General features: G+C 29.8%; 1 protein-coding gene across 1 annotated transcript in view; it reads right to left on the reverse strand.

Moving 5' to 3' along the window:
• Positions 1-23,978, reverse strand: part of LOC113378567 (hypoxia-inducible factor 1-alpha) — a 112,112-nt gene that overhangs the window by 50,439 nt on the left and 37,695 nt on the right. Inside the window, exon 2 of the mRNA XM_026619112.1 lies at positions 869-1,056. Within this exon, the coding sequence (XP_026474897.1) occupies positions 869-1,056 (188 nt within the window). The remainder of the gene's footprint in view (positions 1-868; positions 1,057-23,978) is intronic.

Consider the following 23,978-nt stretch of genomic DNA (forward strand, 5'->3'; position numbering starts at 1 on the left):
GAAAAAAATTTTTTTTTTTCTTTATTTTGACATATTGTGGAGATTTGAACTTTTTTTCAAAGCAATCGTACTGCTTTATCTGCATAGGGACAAAATAAAAGCGCGTAAGCGCCGCGTCGCTGTCTAACACATAAGCATTGGTACGAAACCATAGGAATGTTAACAAAATGTATACTTATTGTTAAAATCTCTATAAAATATCTGATAATTTGATGTGCATATGTCCAATGATAATTTTTTACCGCCAAATGGCTCATTTTCTTTACTTTTTCCTCCATATTTCCGAAACCGCTAGACCTACCTTCATGATTATATCGATTCTTCATCTTGTTAATACAAGTGAAATGTTTTTTGAATTATTCAAATCGGACGCTCCGTTCTCTTAAAAACTGAGTTACCGTTTTCGGCACTTTTTGCCCCGTATCTTCGGAACGGCTAGACCTGCCTTTGCCAAAAACTAATCAGCACGTCTCCTTATCAATACGAATCGAATGTTTTTTGAATTATTCAAATCGGTTGATCCGTGTTCCCGAAATCGTCGACGAAATTTGTATCCGCACATACATACACACACGTACGTACATACATACATACATACATACATACATACATACATACATACATACATACATACACACACACACAACACATACATCCATTTTTTCTAAGATATGCCAAAATGTTCAGAAACCTTTGAAACGTAAAGATATATAAAATTTTCATTTTCGATTTTTTTGCGATTACTATAACTTGCCCTACGGGAAGTTAAAAAATCATATTCGATTTTTTGCGACTATTATTACTTTTCCTTCGGGAGGTTAAAAAATTATGTGATTTGGAATAACAGAGCTATATTTAATTTACTCACTTTGAGGTACGGCAGCTCGGATTCGCAAATACGAGATTGTCAGTCGCATTATTGAGGTCTTGTCAAGATGGTCCGTGTCCTCTTTAGCAAGAGGCAAACATTCCGCCAGCTCAGTGAAAATCTCGGTCTCCCGTGATCTGCGGTATCGTGCAGCATTCCGGGATTTTTCCTTACGCTTCTCATTGTTCCTGAAAATATAAAAAGCACACAAAGGATTAAAAATTTGCTAATTACTTATGGCTGATATAAGAAAAACTTATTAAGTGAGACCTAATGTTTGAATATTTTAATTTTTACATCAATTTGGAAGGTTGAACTGCCTGTGCCAAAACCTTGAATACCCGCATATGCTTTTTTAATCATGAATTTCATTACCTTTTTTTATTTACAATATTGAAGTTGTAAAAACATTTCGATGAAGATGAATAGTATGGAATTGTTGACTGTTCAAATTCAAATTATTATAAAGGGTGGCTGATATGTATTGCAACCAACTTCAGACTGCTATCATTTCTAAACCGCTCGTCTAATAGCAGTATGTATATATATATATATATATATATATATATATATATATATATATACATACACATATATATATTAGGGCGGTCCTTAATATGGACATTTTCGAATTTCCTTGCTCCCAGGGGCTCAAATGCTTCCAAATTGATAAAAAAAAAATCCTCTCTAAGTTTTAGCTCTTAATATGGTCTTTTCGATAGTGCTCAATTCAATCAAAGTTTTGTACCGAAATTGCATAGAAAAATTTTCAAAAATTTTAAAAATGTTTTTTAAATATGATTTACCGAACAAATGAATGAGTTTTATTCAAAATTCGACACTATACAAAACAAATTATAAACAACCTGTTTTATTACTATAAGATGAAAAATTATATTATTCGTACATCAATTTAATTATTTTCAAATATTCATAATTCAAATTGTTTGTTAAAATCGTGTGATTAATTTTGCCAAAAACGCCAGTTACGCCATGTGATTGTTTATTAACAGGACGAGTATAAATTATCTAAATTGGATAAATTGATCAATTCCAATTTGGCAAATAAAAATCGCGTGTGCGGAATGTAAGCTGTAAAATCAACCAACAAGTCACATGACCAAAAATAACTTAAATTGATAGATGTTATTGGGCTACTTATTTTAGGCATCTATGGAATAAAGTTTTAAAAACTTTATCTCTTACGTTAATTTAAAACAACAGTAATATTGTAGACATGAACAGAATCTACATGTTTTCAAATTACATTAATAAAAGGTGAACCACTAGGTTTTCCTTTCAAAATTCTATGTTATTTGTCAAACTTATTACTAAATGTCTTTCTATTTAGACAGATTGTGATTTATAAGAAAATAAAATAAAAATATATAAATATGTTTTCAAATCATGTTGACTGAAAATTTATCCATTAATAATATTATTTATAGTTTGAACTTTTGAAAAGTAGTTTAAGTCATTCCTAATAGTTTGACAACAAAGCAAAAAGTATATGTGTGTATAAGCCGATTTTTGACTTTTCGTCGACATTTTCTCAAAAACGACTGCACCGATTTAAAAACTATAAAAACCATTCCATGAAACTCAATAAGAACATGCGTTGATTTGTTTTGCATGCGGATAGAGCAAGCATTTTCTTTATAATTGAAGATGAATTTGTTTGGGAATCGTGCTGATTAGGTTTCGGTAAAAATCGGCCGGGCCATTTCTTCGTAATTAAAATTTGAATAAAAAATCGACGATTTTGATGAAACTTTATGATGATAAATGTTATGATCAAAATATTACCGGACTACGATTAGCGATTTTAAAAATTCAATCATTGGAATAATCACAAGCGCATTTGCGATGTGAGCCTAAATTCGAATATTCGTCGACGTTTTCTCGAAGACGGCTGGGCTGAACCGATTCCATAAATGTAGATAAAACCATTCGATACAGCTCAATGAGAGACCATCGGTCGAGTCGTTTCTTTAGAAGTATAGCACAGATAAGTGTTAAACTTTTAGACCAGATTTAAATCCTGAATCTTTTTTGAAAATTTAGTAACATTTCAAAAGATGAATCATACTGATTAGCTTTTGTCAAAGGTCGTCCGAGACGTTTCTTCGTATTTTTTTTGCGATGTAAAAAAAACTTATAATGGAGATTAGAGCAATATGTTTTATGATCGAAACGAATATCTTATATTATTATTATAGTCTTGCAAAAAGTAGTTTAATTATAAAAACTCATAATGCAAATAATGAACCGCCCTTTTAGGAAATTGTATGTCCCTGTTTGTGTATAATAAATTCAAATACTACCATTATACGTTTGTTTGAATTAGATCACCTGAAAATCGCATTGATTGGTTTTAGCAATAACAAACTTTATTTTCGAAATAAACAGCTAAAAATTTTTATCTGAGTAGCTAAATATCATTAAGTCCATTATTTACACTATATTGAAAAGCTATCATAACCAACTAGGTCTTCTGTAAGCAATTGTGTTTAAGTTATATTTTATAACTTAAACAACTCTTTTATAATAGCGTTTATATTTATAAACGCTACTACAAAGAACAACAAAGACAATTGTGGTATTTGCTTTTAATTGATAACATATTTACCCCCGTTCGTTGTTGGTTGAATCGTTCTAACTATTTATTATTTCTAACTCTTTGTCTTTAAGAAACGTTAATGTTACAGCTCAATTAATGAAAAACACACATTAAAATCTTCAACGGTTACAAAACGATCAAAATAATCAATTCGTTCACCAGCTTGTATACGTACAGTGAATAAATATTTTTTTATTATTTATTCACTGCAATTTTGTAAAAAAAATTCGCTGTTGGTTTGACTACGCACTCTGAAGCACTTATATCTTCAATTCTTTTTGGCGACGCAATCGTCACATCAGAATTATCTGATAATTATGAGTAAGCAGAGTAAAAAGCTTTTATATCAAAACGTGGAGTAAGAATTAGACATCTATTTTTCAGATTGTCATAGAGACCTTGGATTGTTCAAAAAAAAAATGAAATCTTACAATGATATCAAAATATAAGAATAGCAGGTTCGTTATCATCCATAAACGCTTCTGATAACATTCATATATCCTATTTTTATTTGATTATCCGTCAAATCGATCTTCAATTTCTATAGTAACGCAACAAAGTTTTCGTACCCTTTCAATAGTAGAATTAAACGTTTATTAAAGCTATCTTATTGGAAGTCACTTTTTTAGAAGTTATCACTTCGAAAAGAAAAGAGAATCAGTTCCGCATGTTTTTATCGATACCTAGGCCGATTGATAAGATAAAATGTTGAAAATTTTTATATTCGATTAGATTAGTATTGAGACGAATTTATTGTTAGATGAAAAAGTCAAATTTTGTTCAAAATAATATCTTCAAAATGAAATATTAATTTTCAAGCTATGTAGGCATTAAGTAAAAATACATGGTTTTCCAATATTTGTTAGTCAAAATAACAAATATATATTACGAAGAGAGATACATTGAAAAAGCTGATAACACAGCACAGTATCTATTAATCATAAATCGTTAAAGAAAATCAATCAAAGTGAAAGAAATTGTAACATGCCATACACACAAATAATATATGTTTCACAATCAATAAAAAGTTTGCGAGTAATTAATTTACTACAGCAAAACAATAAATATATTATTGAAATTGCATATACAATTAATAAGAATTATATCAACAATGTCAAATTGTGAAAAAAAACATATGAAGGAGAAAGTTAAGCTATGTAACGAGGACACATATGCTATGATGAACAAAACGAAAATAATTCATACTTATTGTGTGATGTACTGTTCTACTAAACAGCATATTCGGAAAAATAAAACAATATAAATATAATACAATAATATTATTAACTTCCCGTAGGACAAGTTATAGTAATCGCAAGAAAATCAAAAATGAAAATTTTATATATCTTTACGTTTCAGAGGTTTCTGAACATTTTGGCATACCTTAGAAAAAATGGATGTGTGTGTGTGTGTATGTACGTGTGTGTGTGTATGTACGTGTGTGTATGTATGTGCGGATACAAATTTTCGTCGACGATTTCGGGAACACGGATCAACCGATTTGAATAAATCAAAAAACATTCGATTCGTATTGATAAAGAGACGTGCTGATTAGTTTTTGGCGAAGGCAGGTCTAGCCGTTCCGAAGATACGGGGAAAAAAGTGCCGAAAACGGTAACTCAGCTTTTAAGAGAACGGAGCGTCTGTCCGATTTGAATAATTCAAAAAACATTTCACTTGTATTGACAAGATGAAGAATCGATAAAATTTTCATGAAGGTAGGTCTAGCGGTTTCGGAGATATGGAGGAAAAAGTAAAAAAATGAGCCATTTGGCGGTCAAAAATGATCATTAGACATATGCACATCAAATTATCAGATATTTTATAGAGATTTTAACAATAAGTATACATTTTGTTGACATTCCTATGGGTTCCGTACCAATGCTTATGCGTTAGACAGCGACGCGGCGCTTACGCGCTTTATATTTTGTCCCTATGCAGTTGAAGCAGTACGATTGCTTTGAAAAAAAAGTTCAGATCTTCCACAATATGTCAAAATAAAGAAAAAAAAATTTTTTTTCAAAAAAAAAAAAAAACTAAAAAAAATTTTTTTTTTTTAATTTTTTTTTTCAAAAAAAGTATTTTTTTGTCCAATTTATAGTTTCTCAAAAATCTTATTTTTTCAAAGTAAATTTTTTTCAAAAATGTTAATCGTTTTTAAAAAAATAATAATTTTTGGTACGGGAAGTACTAGCAATTTGCCTTAAGGCACAATGCCATAATTGCCTTAAGACAGATTTCCACTTACAGATAGTTTTATATATATATATATATATATATATATATATATATATATATATAAAAAGATTGTGTTGAGTCAGGCAATATCACCAAGTAAAAAAAACTAAAGCAATTAGGAAATCATCTTTATTAATCCATACGTTCCAGTCTTCATCGAGACCGTCATTCAGTGGAAAAAGACAAAAACAATTTATCATTAGTCATTACACTACACTAATTAACACAATTGCAACACCAAGCTATCAGTAGTTCAAACATTTAAAACTAAGGAATTAGAGTTAAAAAACTAAATTTGTGTACATACTTGTTGAAGTCTAAGCACTGAAATTGCCTGACTCAGCACACTTGTTTTAATATTATCAATACCAAAGTTACATACTCCAAAATAATATATATATTATTTTTTGCAAAAAAAAAATATATATTTTCGCTTTTAGCAAAATGATATTTATATATTTAACACGTGCAAAGCTACCTTTATTAAACTTTTATGCTGATTTTATTTAAAGAATCTGTAAAAAATATGTAATTTATCTTAGGTCGGATAATCCTAGATTTTTTCGGTAAAACGTACGCGCCCGAATAATGAATATAAAATTACTTATCTTTTGCATTAGTTTCATCACATTTATTAAGCTTTTGCACGGAGATTTAACTAATTTTCGATTAGATAAAAATTGATTTTCATAGATTTTACTATATTTTTTATTTTGTTAGGGTTTTGCTCAAAGACCCGCGATCGCAATATGTCCCAGAAAGAATAATCATGTTTTTAACAGCTTTTGGACTTCATTAGATTCCTGTACGAGTGTGTTAAATATTGATACTTTGAAGTACATTTATTACAACTCTAAATTTTTACTCTCCTACCAAGTCTCTTATTTCATAAGTCATTTTAGTAGAACAATCATTTTTATATAGCTTGAGTTTTTTGTGAACGTTTTTCATTGAATTTTCATTTACATCAAGATTTTTCTGACCTGATAAAAAAGTTTAAATATATCTATATCCGCTGTAGTATTTTAGAAACAATTCTTAGATATTGGCGACGAAATGGTTATCACCGATTAAACCTGATTAACAGGATTATCCTATCGTATGAATATTTCCCGATGTGCACAAGAATTACATGGTTTTTGAATGACTTGCAGAAAAAGCAATTTTGGTAAAAAAAAATTAGAAATTTTATATGTAAATCTGTAGATAAAGTTGTTTTTAAGTGAAATGGAAATTTCGCTGAGCATGACACAACATACTTGATAAAAGGAATGAATGTTCCTGAATTCAAAAATTAATGAATTAATAAAAGGCACAGTAACAATAGTTCAAAACCTTAAATATAAAAATGGGCCAATTAAAATCAAACTAAATCAGGTTCGGATTAGGCTGGCGCTTGCAATGACTACACAGGCCAACAAAGAAAATGGTGCTAACGATTTTAATGCTGTTTTTAAGTATATTTGGGGCGCTGATTTCAAAAATGACATTGATTTTTTCTATGAGCTTTAGTTTTCAAGATATGATATATATGATATATAAGGAATGAAAGTACAAAATAGTAATACAATTCAGAATGTTATTGTAATGAGATATGCCTATTCGTACATACAAACTTACAAGACCCATTCGGCCTTAGTTGACACATGTGAAAAGTTTTTTTCCGAGACGATCTAGAATGGACCTGGTTTCGGCAACTTTTTTCCAAGTTTCAAACTAAAGCTGATACAAAAAAATGGTTTCCAGACTTGCAATCAGCGCAAAAAAAACTATAAGAATCAGCTCTAACATTTGATGCACCAAACAAAAAAAAAAATTAGAGGCCTGTGGTATTAATATGTCCCGGAAATATTTATATGTAGTATGTGGTGTTGCAGTGGGTAAATCATGAATTTAGTTTGTATTAGCCACACCTTTCACTTATATACCGCATACGTCTACATTCTTATAAAAATTAGTTATTTTCATAATGAAAACTTGCTAGAAATATTCCTTATAGATAAACAACGTCTGCCGGGCCAACTAGAATACTTATATAATTTAATAGATACAAAGTTATAACAATTCCCTTTAATTTTAACTTCCAAGTCATTCGAGACTAGCATTAGAAAAAGTATGTGTGTGTGTATAAAGGCCGATTTTGCGATCATTCGTCGACAACCAAAAAGCGCGCTGATTTGAAAAAAAATTATTGACTCTACTGAGCACAATTCTGAGAAGAAAAGGAAACTGGATCGGACCTCTTTTGCAAAAAAAATGCTTCCTGCACGACGTCGTCGAGGGTAAAATAGAAGGAACAAAAGGAGTGGGAAGAGGAAGAATGCAGACGATTGACGACTTGCGCGAAAAGAGAAAATACAGGGAACTGAAAGCTGAAGCACAGGATCAAGAAGCAGAGAAGCAGAAGTTCGAAAAGGAAAATTTATAAAATTAAGAAAATGGGAGGGGGAATAGCAGTAATGAGATGAAGGGTAAGGAATCATTTAATTGTGGTGGCTCTCACATCATGGACCTGCCATCGGGCAGACTACCATTTATTATTATTAACTCGATAAGGACTCAAGTTTATCAGTTTTTCGCGATAGTCCCAAGCCGTTTCTTTATAATTAGGGTAGGGCGGAGCCAATTGAGCAATTTTTTACTTAAACTCCTCAATAATAAGTCTCAAATAGTTATGCGGCATGATAAATTTGTTGTTTATTGCTTAACAAATGTGTCAATAGTATCTTTCTGTAATGAGTAAAAGATAAGAGCTACAGCTGTTTTAATGCAGAAAGTCAAGTAATGCTCAATGTAGCCAATAGGTAGGGGTTGAGCAAAGGTATGGAGCAGTTGAGCACTAAAAAATTATAATGAAACTATAAGTTCAATGTTGACTAGTGATAAAACAAAGTAAGTGTTTAACAATAAGTTTTAGTGATAGGGAAAACAAAACTTATAGTAATTTTCTTTGAATAATTAACCAAAAGTAAAATAAAAAAACAATACCATACCTTGGGAATAATTTGACCTTTAGACCTTTCATTTTATACTTAGCTCACATATGGCTCACATCGTGAAAATGATAATCTTTGGAAGTTAATGAAAATTGTTTTATTGACAGAACAAGTTGAGTGAGAATTATACTAAAATCTGGATACCGGGATTCCAGTTATATTTTAGTTTACTGCAGTTTTTATATTGTCATTAACAAACAATATGTGGAATCCAATAAATATTGTTCTGAAATGAGTACATATCATTTATTTTATTACATGGGGAATAGAAGTAGATAGAACAAGAAATTTTCTTCGTGCAACGTGCAAGTAAAACAATATATATTAATTTCTATTTTACATTTTACATATTATAGGCTCTTATGGATTATATATTTAAGAAAACAAAAAAATCAATTAAAATCTTATATTCTATTTATTAAAATGTGCTCTTAAAAATATAAACAATCAATTGTTTCATCTTCAAGCCAAAACCGAATTTAGTACAAATATAATATATAAATTGGTACTTGGTATAGTGTGTTTAGGTTATAATGAAACCATAATTAGATGAACGATTTCCAGAAAACTGCAACGTACGCATAAAAAGAGGTCATTTACCACCGAGACCAATCTTGTCATTGATTATTATCAAACCTTTTATCACTCAATAATTTGACATAGTGAATGTTCGTTATATTAAAATAATAAATAAATACGAATGATTGACAGGAAGATATACAATATAAAGAATTATATTGATTGTGTATTATGTTTAAAAATCATTGATAACGATTTTGATATGACGACGATGCTCGTGGACGACTAATAATTTTTGTGAATGATTCCTTTCATGTCGAAACATATAAACAACTGTTTCATCTTGCCGACACTGCCGCTTATCGATGTGTCATTCTCGGATCGATATGTGTAAAACATATAGCGTTAATTCGGTTTTTAACATAATACTGGAGCTACGGAATAGAATTATGGGGATGTGCAAGTGCATCAAACATAAAAATTATACAGCGTACCCAGAACAAAATATTAAGAGCAATGGTAGATGCGCCTTGGTACGTAACTAATGAGACCATCCACAGGGACCTGGAAATTAAAACTGTAAATGAAATTATAAAGACCCGGAGCTGTTCTTACCACAACAAAATCAATGATCATTCGAACGCTGAAATACAAATCATTAACAAAATGGTTCAAACAAGAAGACTCAAGAAGAAATGGCCAAAGGACCTGCAATATTGAATTATATACAGACAGCCATAGATTAATTCTAGCAGAGGATCTCTTCAATGGAGGAGACCTCTAAACGCCAAATATAACTTATCACATAGGCTAATAGAAACATTGTCTTCTGATTGTCTATTAAATAATAAATAAAAAAAATACTAATAATACCGAAATGCCGGTATTTTTGTATCAAAACCGGTTTTGAATACCCGACAAAAATCGTCCGGGATCACAGAACCCCGGTATTGTAAGCCCTACCTATAACCTCTCTGCGTATTAAAAATGCGTTAATTATATGGAAGATTAACATTTACCTGATTAAAAACAAATAACATTCTACTAACACAGACAAAAACTTGTGATAAATAACGTTTTTACTTTCTGATCTTAAAATAAACGAAACGCCTGTGCGCCTCACTCACTTGTCCAGTTGGCCTGTTTACTCCTACGGAGCCACCCTATTTGCGTCGTATGATGCCTAAACGGATGGTTAATAGTTTTCGAGATATTTCGATTGCCCAACTTGCTCCTATGCTCAACAAGCCCCGCTCTACCCTACCAAAAAAGTGCAAATTTTTTTGACCACGTTTTAGCCCAAAATCCTGAAACGATTTTGAAAATTGAAAAAAAAAGAAGATATCATTTCGTGCTGATTAGTTTTTTGGGAAAGATCGGCCGTGCCGTTTCTTCGTAATAAAACTTTATATGATGATAGACATCATGGTCTTAAAGAAGACTAAAATATTACGTCCCTATGATAAATTGAAAAATTCATCAAAGTTTGAAAAAATGTAATGAGTCAAAGTTTGTGTCAAAGGCCATTGGTAATGTGATGAGTCATAGTTTAACTTTCTTCTATATTTTCTCAAAAACGGTTGAACCGATTTCAAAAATTTAAAGACTATTCGGTGACACTCGATTAGGAGAATTGATCAGATTTGCGAGACAATCGGCCAGGCTGTTTTTTCGGACTTCGCATAAAACCGCAAAATTTTCGTACACATTTTTGCAAAAAATCCTGAACTGGTTTTGAAAATTAAAACAGCTCTCGACAGATTCTCTTGGGAATCTTGTTTATTAGTTTTCGTCAAAGATCGGCCATTTCATTTCTTCGTGATCAAATGTTAGAATGTTTAATAATAACATGTTAATGTTTTTAATGAAATTTAAGAGGACTCTAGAGTAATACATAGACATTATACATTCTCAAGGGTTGAATTATAAAAAATCATCAAAATTAGGAACGCTTCCGCTTTTGAGACATACAAGCACGTGTTGTTTATGCACTACAATTAATATAATTAAATATATTGATTTATAAGGTTGTTTAAAAAATAATGAGAAAACACGCGAATTAGTTTTCCAAAAAAAAAGGACAGTTGGGTTCAAACGATTAAATTTTCTTTATCATTCCATTTCCTTGATGCTTTTATTATAGTAGAGCATACTACACTAACGTTATATTTATTATAAATGCTCCCACATAAATATAAATACTTTATAATGACAAATGTTAGTGTATTTAATAAGATAGAAGTAGTCGTTATGCATTATAAAGATATTATAATATGTTTTAGTATATTTAATTCATGTAGCAGCTTCGGAGCAGTGCAACGCGCTTGGACAAAAAACTCGTAATTAAAAGAAATCAATAAAACATCAAATATTTTCTAAACCAAAAATATTTTTTTGGAAAAAGTACAGTGGTGTCACTCCTTAATTCTTGAAATACAATATTCTGTGAACAATTTATTCTGGAATATACCCTTGCTGGAGTTGAATTTTAAAAAAATGGCATTTAAAAATTGAAATTCGATTGATTTACGCCGGAAAAATGAGTAGAAAGTTAAATCAGAGATGCAAGTAGCCACAAAAACCTGTTTATATGAAAGTGAATTTGCAGCCACCAAAAGAACCTAACGCGATGTCAACGAAACAAACAACATGTATGTAAAAGATAAATATATTTATCATAATTCATAAGATATTTGATGTTCACATATGTATGAGCCAAGTTTAATAATTGGACATAAGATCGAATAATTCGAATCAGAAAATAATCTAATTAGAATCATAATTGAAATCAACTCCAACTAGTGGGGCGCATGGCATCGTGCCTTAAGGCAAATTGCTGTAACTTCCCGTACCATAATTAAACATTCGAGAAATGAAAATAATCAATAATTGTTTTGAATAATTTCAAATAGATTATTTATTACGTACTGTAAACTGATAAGTGCTTTTTAAATTGGGCGACGAGCGTAATTTATGAACAACTTATGTGTACGTTTACAAGAGTCCATTATTTTGATCTTTTTTCTTGATAATTTAGAAATTTTTTAATATTTAGAAAAAATTTTTAGAAGTTTGAAATTTTTTGAAATTAAAAAAACTTTTTTTCTAAATATTTTGAGAATTTGGAAATTTTTGAAAATACTCGATTTTTCAAAAAAAAATTTTTGAAAAATTTCGGAAATTTGCATTCTATGAAACTTGGAATTTGTATTAAAAATTTAGATTTTTTTTGAAAATTTTCAAAATTACTAAATTTTCTGTAAATGCATTTTTTGCACACCGTAAATTAAAAATCTTGGTACGAAACCCAAAAAGGTTTGCACAAAATGGGTACACATTATTAAAATCTCTATAAAATATCTGATAATTTGATGTACGTCCAATGTCCAATAAACATTTTTGACCGTCAAATGGCAATTTTTTAAGTTATTTTTATTGAGAGTCCATAACCGCTAGACCTGCCTTCCCAAAAATTTTACCAGTTGTTCATTTTGTCAATACAAGTAAAATGTTTTTTGAATTATTGCGCTCCGTTACCTTAAAAACTGAGTTACCGTTTTTGGCAGTTTTTGCCACCTGCCTTCGCCAAAAACTAATCAGCACGTCTCCTTATCAATACGAATCGAATGCTTTTTGAACCATTCAAATCGGTTGATCCGTGCGCCCGTAAACGTGGACGAAAAATTTTATCCATACATGCATACACACACATCCATTTTTTCTGAGATATGCCAAAATGTTCAGAAACCTTCAAAACGTGGAGAAATGTAAAAATTTTCAATTTCGATTTTTGGACGATTACAATAACTTACCCTACGGGAAGTTAATAGGATGTGGCATCAGATGGGGTGCACATCCAAATATCTGACTTTCGTTATACAAATCTGTTGTTAGACCCTACTTTGATTGTCTAATTTATGGACAGATTTTCTGTGGGTTGCACAAAATGTTAATTAAAAATATCACAATTCGCAGCTATAAGACTATGTTTGGGAGCATTAAAATCGACGCCAACTAATGCGTTATTGGCAGAACTTAGAGAAGCGCCTTTAGATACAAGACAGGTCTAACGAATAGGTTCTTGATTAAGAAATTCGCGTTTATAGAATCATTTACAGCCATTTACAGTTCATTTCATTAATAGGTACTGCAAAAATAATCCAATCCCCTTTAGTTGCTGCTTTACATACATTAAAACAATTAGAAGAAGAAATCATTTTAAACAACAAAATGTACTTCACTGTTTCTTGGAAAGGCACGTTACCTAAAAAATATATACACTTGCCAAACGACTTTGCTAGTGTGAACAAGAAAACAATTAATTTGAAACTAAACAACTTAATGGACTCGAGATGGAAAAATTGGTGTTAGCTACGCAATTAGCATACCAAGACAAAACAAACAAATTCAAATTAAAATACCCGATTGGGCTATAATATTTACGCCGGAATTAATGGCCAATAATGGAGCGCTAGATCTGATCAAGTAATATAAAATGGAAAAGGCGATAATTTTGTCAGATTTGTAAGTCTTTACTGCATGCTTTCAATTTGCCGAAGAATTATGGTAATCCATCAATTTTCGATTGCTTACAAAAAAATAGAAATAGAATAGATAAAATTAATATTATGTAGTCTACTTCTATATGTAACTAATGATTGTTGGCTAAAATGTCCCTTTAGGACCAAGCCATTTAAATAAATAAAATAATAATTTTGGTAGTTTCCTCGAAACTCAATGTATGGTTCTCATAGAGAGAAACCTGTGCCGACGCACTAATGTCTGCAATTCGCCTCTATAAGGTCATGAAAATGATCAGTTTTCAAAGCGCATTATTACCTGGAATGTAAAATGGGTTGTAAAGAATACATATACAATACACAAAATTGCTCATGAAATAGAAAAGAAGAACTGCTCAGCATAGTTGCAAAGCCGAAATTCGCCAGAAAAAGGTGATGCGGAATGTTTGGTGAGTTTTTAAAAAAGTTGTTTGTTTCCCACATTTTTTAGGACAACATAACGGTCAATTCAGATGCCTCATGTCATCAGATAGATAAACTAATGGGGCAATTCTGTCTCATAACATAGCGTTGTCATGGCAACGCTATCTTATGCTTGTTTATTGGTAGTGAAAACTGTAAAAATGGCTATTTGCTGTGCAGAAGCAAGAAAGAATCTTATGATAACTGCATCATCGAAGATTTTGATAAAATATGTCCGATCAAAACAGCCAATATATAATTCATTAAAGTATTTGTTTATGAAACAATGATGACTTGTCAAAATGTATATAAAAAACGAAGTTGCTTTCCGAACAACCCAATACATTAAATAAAAATCAACGGATAAAACTTTATAACAGGCTTCAACATGTCAAAGTATCGTTCACAATAAACAAAAGATATATTATTAGTAAGAGTAAAATTTGCATTTACAGAATATTTCATAAATGAATGTAATATAAAACTATAGATTGGGAATCAAATTAATAGTGATGAGCTATTAGTTTGTTTTTTTACGTTATTATTTATAAGTATGATTGAATTAACATTATGTAAGTATTTTTAACTTCCCGTAGGGTAAAATTGTATTTCAGTTTTTGAGAGAACGGAGCGTCCGATTTAAATTATTAAAAAAAAAACGTTTTACCTGTATTGACAAAATAAACAAATGGTGAAACTTTTGGGAAGACAGGTCCAGCATTTCCGAAGATCCAATGAAGAAAACAGTAAAAAACAATGTATACATATCATATATTAGATATTTTATAGAGATCATAATAATAAATACAAATTTTGTGTACATTTATATGGGTTCCGTACCAATGTTTACATGTTAGACTACGACGCGATGCTTACGCACTTTGATATTTCTACTCTAAAACAACTATGCAGTGCGATTGCTTTAAAAAAGCTAATTTTTTTTAAAAAAATGATAATATAAAAAAATCTAATGTTTCAAAAACGTCTTTTTCTCAAAAAATTCAAAATTCTCAAAAATTAATTTTTTCGAAGTTTTCTAATTTAAGTTTTTTTTTTTAAAAAGTAGTTTTCGATACGGGTAGTTACAGCAATTTGCCAAAGCACGATCCCATGCACCACTAGTTTCATATGTAATTTTAATCTATGATGGCAAAAATTTCGATAGGACGTGGCCTTATGAATAAATAAAAAAAAGATTAATACAGCGATTTCCAACCTGTGGGACGCACCCCCCCCCCTTAGGGAGGCGCCATACCGTTCCAGGGGGAGGCGCGAAGCTGTACTTCAAAATATACTACTTTATTATTCTGAAGCACATTGGTTTTCAAGTGCTAAAGTACTTCAAAGAGTGTTTTAGCTCAAAAAAGAAATTGCCATATTTCTTGCTGATAACAAAAGAGATGAAGTTTGTTTTAGGACACGAAGTTTCTTGCAAAATTTGCGTATTTAGTTGATATTTTTCAAAGGCTAAGCGATTTAAATAAATCAATGCAAGGATCTCAAATTCATGCTTTTGTTCAAAAATACAAGATTACGGCATTTATGAAAAAGTTACGACTGTGGATAGCTAGTATGAAAACTAATAACTTAGACATGTTTCTCACTTTTAAAATTACTACTGTTACTGATAAAATAGAAGTAAGTAAAGATCTTATTATCAATCATATGACTAGTTTAAGGAACCAATTTTCGCCTTACTTTAAACATCTAGATATGTCCAAATATGAGTGGATTAGAAATCCATTTGTCATTGAGATATATGATGACTTTGGTCTTCCAACAGCAGAGCAGCAAGTGATTTATCTACTAATAGCACATTAAAGCAGATGTTTCAGGATGAAAAGAATATTGTTAAGTTTTGGTTACGAGTAACAGACGATTTACCTACTTTGACAAATAATGCTTTAGAAATTTTGTTACCATTTGTTACATCTTACTTATGTGAAACAGATTTTTCTGCAGTAGCAGTCTTAAAAACAAAGTACCGATTTCGCTTAATGATAGCAGTTTGAGAAAATTTGTACTTAAAAAGACGCTCCACCGTCGCATTAAATATTTTTAATGTTGTGTTATTATTCTATGATTTGTTTTCATTAAATTTAAAATTATTTTTTCTTGTAATCAATAGTTATGTTTGTATGTATACTTTTTATAATATTGTGTATTTAAATATTATAATATTTTTTTCTTTCGAAAGGGGAGCGCAAAGAAGAAAAGGTTGGAAACCACTGGATTAATATTTAGCAAACTAATTCGCTCTTGGCGTTCCGTCTAATAAACAAACAAGCAATAATGACTGTTGTATCTTCGTATCTGTTCAGAAGTTGAATCGCTCGCATGAATCGATTGGATTTGTGTCGCTCGAATGATTTAATTCATTTTTTAATTTAATATTTATATTTATTACAATCTTTTTATAAAAGATTGATTTTTATTATAAATGTCATACATGTTGTACCGCAGTAAATATTTCTCCTCTTGATTCGAATGATTTGAATCAGTTGACTCTACTTGGCTCATATATGCATGTGTATATATGCATGTGTAATATATTATATTATATTAGATTATATTATATATATATATATATCACATTTAAAGAAATGTAAAAATAAAAACAAAAATCTTCCATTTCCGTGGGTGCACAATTATTCGGAATATTGAGTATCTCATTCGACTGTGTATTTATTATCTATCGTAATGCGACCACAATTTAATTGGCCTACAAATGCTCATTTGTTTATATTTGTATCTGAGAGAGATGATTTATAGTGTTTTCACGAATGAGATACATGATGATAGATATGACATATTCATTATATTTGCATTTGTGAGTTCACGAACTTCATATAGAGATACACAGTTACACGGAAAGAAGGCTAGGGCTATAGCCGAAATGGATATTATAAATTTTTAAACCAAATCATGTTTATTATTGACGTTATGCCCGATTAATAGATTTGTATATTAACTTTAACATAATCCGCACTCTTCTTAAAAAAATACTTTTTTTATGAAATAAGTCAAATTTTTATACTATTTTTAACTTCCCGTAGGGTAAGTTATTGTAATGGGCCGAAAATCGGAATTGAAAATTTTTACATTTCTCGACGTTTTGAAGGTTTCTGTACGTTTTGGCATACCTCAGAAAAAATGGATGTGTGTGTGTGTGTGTGTGTGTGTATGTATGTATGGATACAAATTTTCGTCCACGTTTTCGGGCGTACGGATCAACCGATTGGAATGGTTCAAAAAACATTCGATTCCTATTGATAGGGAAAAGAGCTGATTAGTTTTTGGCAAAGGCAGGTCAAGCCGTTTCGGAGATACGGAGCAAAGAGTGCAGAAAATAGAAATCGAATTTTTGAGAGAACGGAGTATCCGATTTGAATGATCTAAAAAACATTCAATTAGTAATGATTGGGAGAAGTGTTTATTAGTTTTTGGCAAAGGCAGGCCCAGCCATTTTGAAGATACGGAGCTAAATATGTAAAAAATGGCAATTTTTGAGAGAACTAAGCGTCCGATTTAAATGATTCAAAGAACTTTCTGCTTGTCTTAACAAAATAATTGATTTTGGAAAAAAAAATTTTGTTCAATTTTTTTTTTTTTTTTTTTTAAGTTTTTTGTATATCGAAATATTTCAGATTTTATTTTTAATTCTGACTATAGTTCTAATATACTTTACAAATATTTTCAACTCTGCAATTCAGTTTATATGATTCTTATAAATATTAGACAATGTTACAATATTTATAATAATCTATTTGAAAACATTCAGTATTCCACGAACATACGGTACGGGAAGTTCCAGCAATTTGCCTTAAGGCACGATGCCATAATTGCCTCAAGACAAAATTCCACTTACAGCTAGTTTTATTTTGGATCAAAATAGGCAAATACAATGTTATTCTCAAAATTTTTATTCACTTGTCGCTATGTTATAAAACAAATATAATTTTACTCATGTTATTTGCATAGAAACTTTAGTAAGAGTGCGGACTATTTTATATTTAACATTAAGATCAAAAATTCCCACAGAATTGTTATATATATATATATATATATATATATATATATATATATATATATATATATATATATATGTGTGTGTGTGTGTGTGTGTGTGTTGTGTGTGTAATGTGCATGTTAAAGTCTGTATACATTATCATAAAGCTAATTTTGTTCATCTGTATGTACCGTACATATGTGTAGGGAGGGCATATACATAACATCAAAAAAATTAAATACACAAGACAAAAGAATGTGAAAAGTATAATACTCTTATTATTAGATTAGAAACTACAACTAACACGTGTTATTTACTAAACATTATATTTGATTAACAAATATTAAACATCTATTTCCAAACAATTTTCAGTTCGACTCAGTTGTTTTCATAACAATCAACTATCAACTATTAGTATTGGAAGATTAATAATTGTGTGTAATTATAATTATCAATACAAAATTACTAAACATATTGTCAGTGAAAGCGAACTCGGCATATTGATTTTAGGCATCAATTTTAGAGTTAGAAAAAAAGGTTTATAGTAAACATTATGCATATTATTTAGTAGGGCAAAGTTAAAGTAATCGCAAAAAAATTGAAAATGAAAATTTTCATATATCTTTACGTTTTTTTTAACATTTTGGCATTCCAAATGGATGGATGTATGTATGTACGTGTGTGTGTGTGTGAGCGCGCGCGCTGATACAAATTTTCGTCGACGATTTTGGGAAACCGATTTCAATTATTCAAAAAACATCGATTCCTATTAAGAGAACAGAGCGTCCGATTTTAATAATTCGAAAAACATTTTACTTCTGTTGACAAGATGAAGAACTGATTAATTTTTTTGGAAAGGCAGATCTAGCGGTTTCGGAGATAAAAGTTAAACAGAATTTAACAGACGTTAAAAAAAATTCAATCTCAACGAAATTTCAAAAAAAAAAAAAATCAAAGTTTTTAATTTACGATACGGAAAGTTTCAGCAATTTGCCTTAAGGCAAAATACCATGCACCACTAGTCTATTATATTATTATAGAGTATTCTTTAGACCACCCGTATACATACAAAATATAGATGCATTTACATTTATAAATAAATTGTGCCCGCATATTTGTATAGGTCAATGGTGTGCATAAGCCATGCAACTCTAACAATTTTGGTATTGAATAATAGTTATATGGTCAATATAAGTAAAAAAGTTCGATTCAAAGTATTGACTTAGAACTATCCTTTTTCTATAATTATTAAAACATAATAGATACTAGGTGTAAGTGGCATTTTGCTTTAAAGCAAGTTGCATAAAATTTCCGATATGTGTAAATCTGATCAACACACATTAAAATGTGGCTATTTAAATTTTTCAACTGTTTATTTCTAAAATAAACTTTTCGCTTTCACTAGAATTTAATCAATGCGATTTCCTGTTCATATTTTTAAAGCAAACTATAATATTTGTGATTATATTAATTATAGTGCGCAAACACATGCTTGTATGATTTAAAAAACGCGGCACATTAACTCATTTTGTATAATTCAACCACATTTCCTATGCCTTTGATATTATAGCATGTACGTTTAGATCAGTAATTTGCAAAGTGGTCCATATAAACCCCTAAGTGTTCAACTGGCAACTTAATCATTAATTCGTCTTTCTAAGAAATTAAGATTTTTTTTAACTCGACCTAACTAAATCATAGATTAATACCTGATTAGACAATGGGCAGTCGCTAGCACCCAAAAATGAACCAATCACAAAAATAATATAAAATTATAAAAACTTTTAAAATTAGTATCAACTCAGGCTTCATCTAACAATGTAAGTAACATCAATCTTAACGCAATAATCAAATAAATAATATCATTATAACATTAATATGTTATCTTTCTATCTCGATAAACAACATTTTAAACTATATATGATCTTTTAATGGTCTGATATAGCCAATAATTATATCTGGTTCTTCGACACACAAATTGCGATAAGTGTACTTATTTTAACAGAGTTCGGCAGCATCTCGGTGGATCACAAGCTCTTCATATAGTATAAGGAAGTCTCGTAACAAAAAAAAATATTTACACTGGGCATCATTAGCCTTGACATGTAAGATTAAACGTTAAACGTTAAATTCGATGAATTTTAAACGCTTGTGGCGGCGTTATATTCTAGTATGTTCTTCAAGACCATGAACTCTACTAAAAACCAACCAGCACAATTCCCAGAATATCTTTCAAACAGTTTTTTAAAATTGATTCAAGGTTTTTGGCGAAAACGTGGACAAAAATTTTGCACTTTACTGCTAATTATAATAAAACGGCAAAATTGTCGCAAAGAGCTAATAAATCGGATTTAATAGCGAAAACAAACTTATATTCGGGAAGTAAAAAAGTTATATAATCTTTATTTAAAAAAACATTATAATGAATAAATACAAGAAATCAGTATCTAATCACATATGCTTTAAAAACAATTGATATAGCTGATTTTTTATCTCCTTATTGAAAACTTTATTTTATGTTTGTGTTCCTGAACTAACTACCATTTATTGATCCAACATTACCCACAGTGGGTTTTGATTTGTATGTCATATTTTTTCCTTGAATCCTTCATACAGATACATTTCATTTACAAAATGAAATAAAAACAACAAAATATTTACAAAACTCTCACATAGAACCATGACTGTCGTATGGATAACTGTCATTAAACTATTCTGCATAAAATGCACGAATGCATTAATGCATTAAGTGCACGTACATATAAATTTGCAAATGCAGCAGATGTATATATATATATATATATATATATATACACCTAAGTCTGTTTTTACACGGTCTTTTTGTACACGGTTTTGATATAACACGGTTTGAAAATTGAATATTTTTAATTATTTTACACGAATTTATTCCATTCAGCACGATTTGAAATTTTATGTACCTAATTTTTTTTTGTCAAATTAAATTTTTGCGAAGTATGTTCATATCACAAAAAAGTATTTATGAAAGAAAAAAGCCTGAAACCATCGATAGTATCGATAGTTTGCGAACACTAGCTTAAAGATTTAAGTGAATTCCCCTTTAGCGCGTACAAACAATTTTTACTGGTCAAAGCAAATCTGAATAGCACTAATTTAATTCTTGTTCTTAAAAATTCTTGTTTTTCACCAATTTTAATAGGTTTTAGAGATTAGGAACAAATCACCCATTTTTGTATAAGATCAATGTCTTTTTTTACACGTTTTTTTTTTACACGGATTCTTCTGGAACCAATCTCCGTGTAAAAACAGACTTAGGTGTGTGTGTATATATATATATATATATATATATATATATATATGTTAAAATAAATTTATAGATATTAGTAATTAATATAAAAATGAATGAATAAATAAAGAAACAAATCAATCAATACGAGTATATATATATATATATATATATATATATATATATATATATATATATATATATATATAATAGACAAGTCCCAGATTTTTTCAATAAATTGATGTATGTTTTTTTCCGAACAGTAAATCCAATAAATAAAAAACAATTTGCTTTTGGAGATGTTTAATTACGACGTTTCGGAACTAGATACGTTTCATAATCAGGCTTCTTCTGCAATATTGATCTATATATCCATATCACTAATTTTTTTGTTGGAAAACATTGGGAAAAAATTTTTTGAGAGTATGCGAAAAATTCGACTTCACACGACTAGGTTACTATCTGTATTGCACTTCTGTTACACAGATGTGCCTAAGGTCCAAACGTGAATATTGCTTTATGGTCCTTTGCATTGGCAATTTACGAAAAAATGGGATTTATTTTTTAGTTTGAAAAAGTATAATTATTTTGTTGCATTTAGATAAAACGGAGAATTATTTTCATGTATATATATACATATACACATATATACACATATACATGTGCATACATATGTATACAAACACGTGTATACATATACATATACACACACATATCCATATGTACACACATACACTACGTATATATGTATATGTATATACAGACATGAAATCATGCTAAAACTAGTGAGGTGTATGGCATCGTGCCTCAAGGCAAATTGCTGGAACTTCCCGTACGGTAACGAAATGATCGAGGAATATTAAATGTTTTAAAATGGATTATTATAAATATTTTAACATTGTCTATTTATATTTATAAGAATTATATAAACTAAATTGGAAAGTTGAAATTATTTGTTTAAAGTATATTAGAACAGAATTAAAATGAAAATCTGAATTATTTTCGATATACAAAATAATTTTTTTTGGAAAAAAAGTTTAAAAAAAATATTTTGAAGCAAAAATTTTTTTTTCCAGAATCAATTATTTTGTTAAAACAAGCAGAAAGTTTTTGGAATCATTCAAATCGGACGCTTAGTTCTCTCAAAAACTGCCATTTTTTGCACATTCAGCTCTGTATCTCCGAAATCATTGGACCTGCCGCCTTTGCCAAAAACTAATCACTCCTCACCGTCATTACGAATCGAATGTTTTTGGGATCATTCAAATCGAACGCCCCGATCTCTCAAAACCTCGATATCGATGCTTTTCTGACGCAACCTCGTAACTCGATTTTTGACGATTTTGAGTTTTAATCGGAAAATCAATCACTAAATATAGACGCATAGATCTGTGAAGTTTTGTAAAAAAAAAATCAACCGAACGTTTTTTATTGAGAAAAATACAATCACGTATCTCAATTCAGAAAAATGTGCCATGCGCAACCTCGTATCTCAGAATACATAGTGGCGTATATGAACAAGTTTCGCTGTCAGCAATGTTGTTTAGTTCAATCCTTCTAATAAAAATTATTATTCAATTAAGTTATTTGTTATTAAAACTTAATGAACGATAGTTAATAAATATATTTATTATTTACTTACCGCAAGTTATAGTAATTTTCCGAAAATTGAAAATGAAACTTTTTGCATATTTAACGTTTCAGAGGTTTCTGAATATCTTGACATACCTTAATAAAATGGATGTATGTGTTTGTGTGCGTGTGTGTGTGTGGATATAATTTTCTGTCCACGTTTTCAGGAGCACAGATCAACCGATTTGAAACATTCAAAAAACAATCGTTTCCTATTGAGAAAACAGAGCATCCGTTTTGAATTATTTAAAAACATTCAATTTGTATTGATGACGTGGTGATTAGTTTCTGGAAAAGACAGGCCCAGTCGTTTCAAAGCTTCCGATTCGAATGATTCAATGAACATTTTGCAGTATAAAGAATCGATTAGTTTAGGAAAGCAGAATTTTTTGTCCATTTTTTTAATTTACAATTATTTCTTTGTTTAAATATGAAAAATGATTCGGATTTTAATTTTAATGCTAGCTAAAATTCTAAAACTCTCTTATATACTTCAAATAAATAAATTTAAATTTGCAAATTAGTTTATATAATTCTTAGAAATATATATGAGATATGTTTTTTTTTACTTTTATTTACTTTTTATGTAAACATATATAAACGTCGTTGTCCAGTTTATTCTTATATTTTGTCATTCAAATACAAATAACAAAAGTTATAGTACTTACAATAATCTATTTGTAATCATTTATTATTCCTCGATTCTATTTAATTACGGAACGGGAAGTTCCACCAATTTGCTTAAAGGCACGATGCCATGCACCACTAGTTATATTTTTATTATGTTGAGAACAAATATCACAGTAAGCTACAAAAATTAAACAATTATCAATTCTTACTGACAATAAA

This window comes from Ctenocephalides felis, unplaced genomic scaffold, assembly GCF_003426905.1.
Source record: "Ctenocephalides felis isolate EL2017-DRISC unplaced genomic scaffold, ASM342690v1 CF-g0.4_SCAFFOLD_01886, whole genome shotgun sequence".
NCBI classification, from domain to species: domain Eukaryota; kingdom Metazoa; phylum Arthropoda; class Insecta; order Siphonaptera; family Pulicidae; genus Ctenocephalides; species Ctenocephalides felis.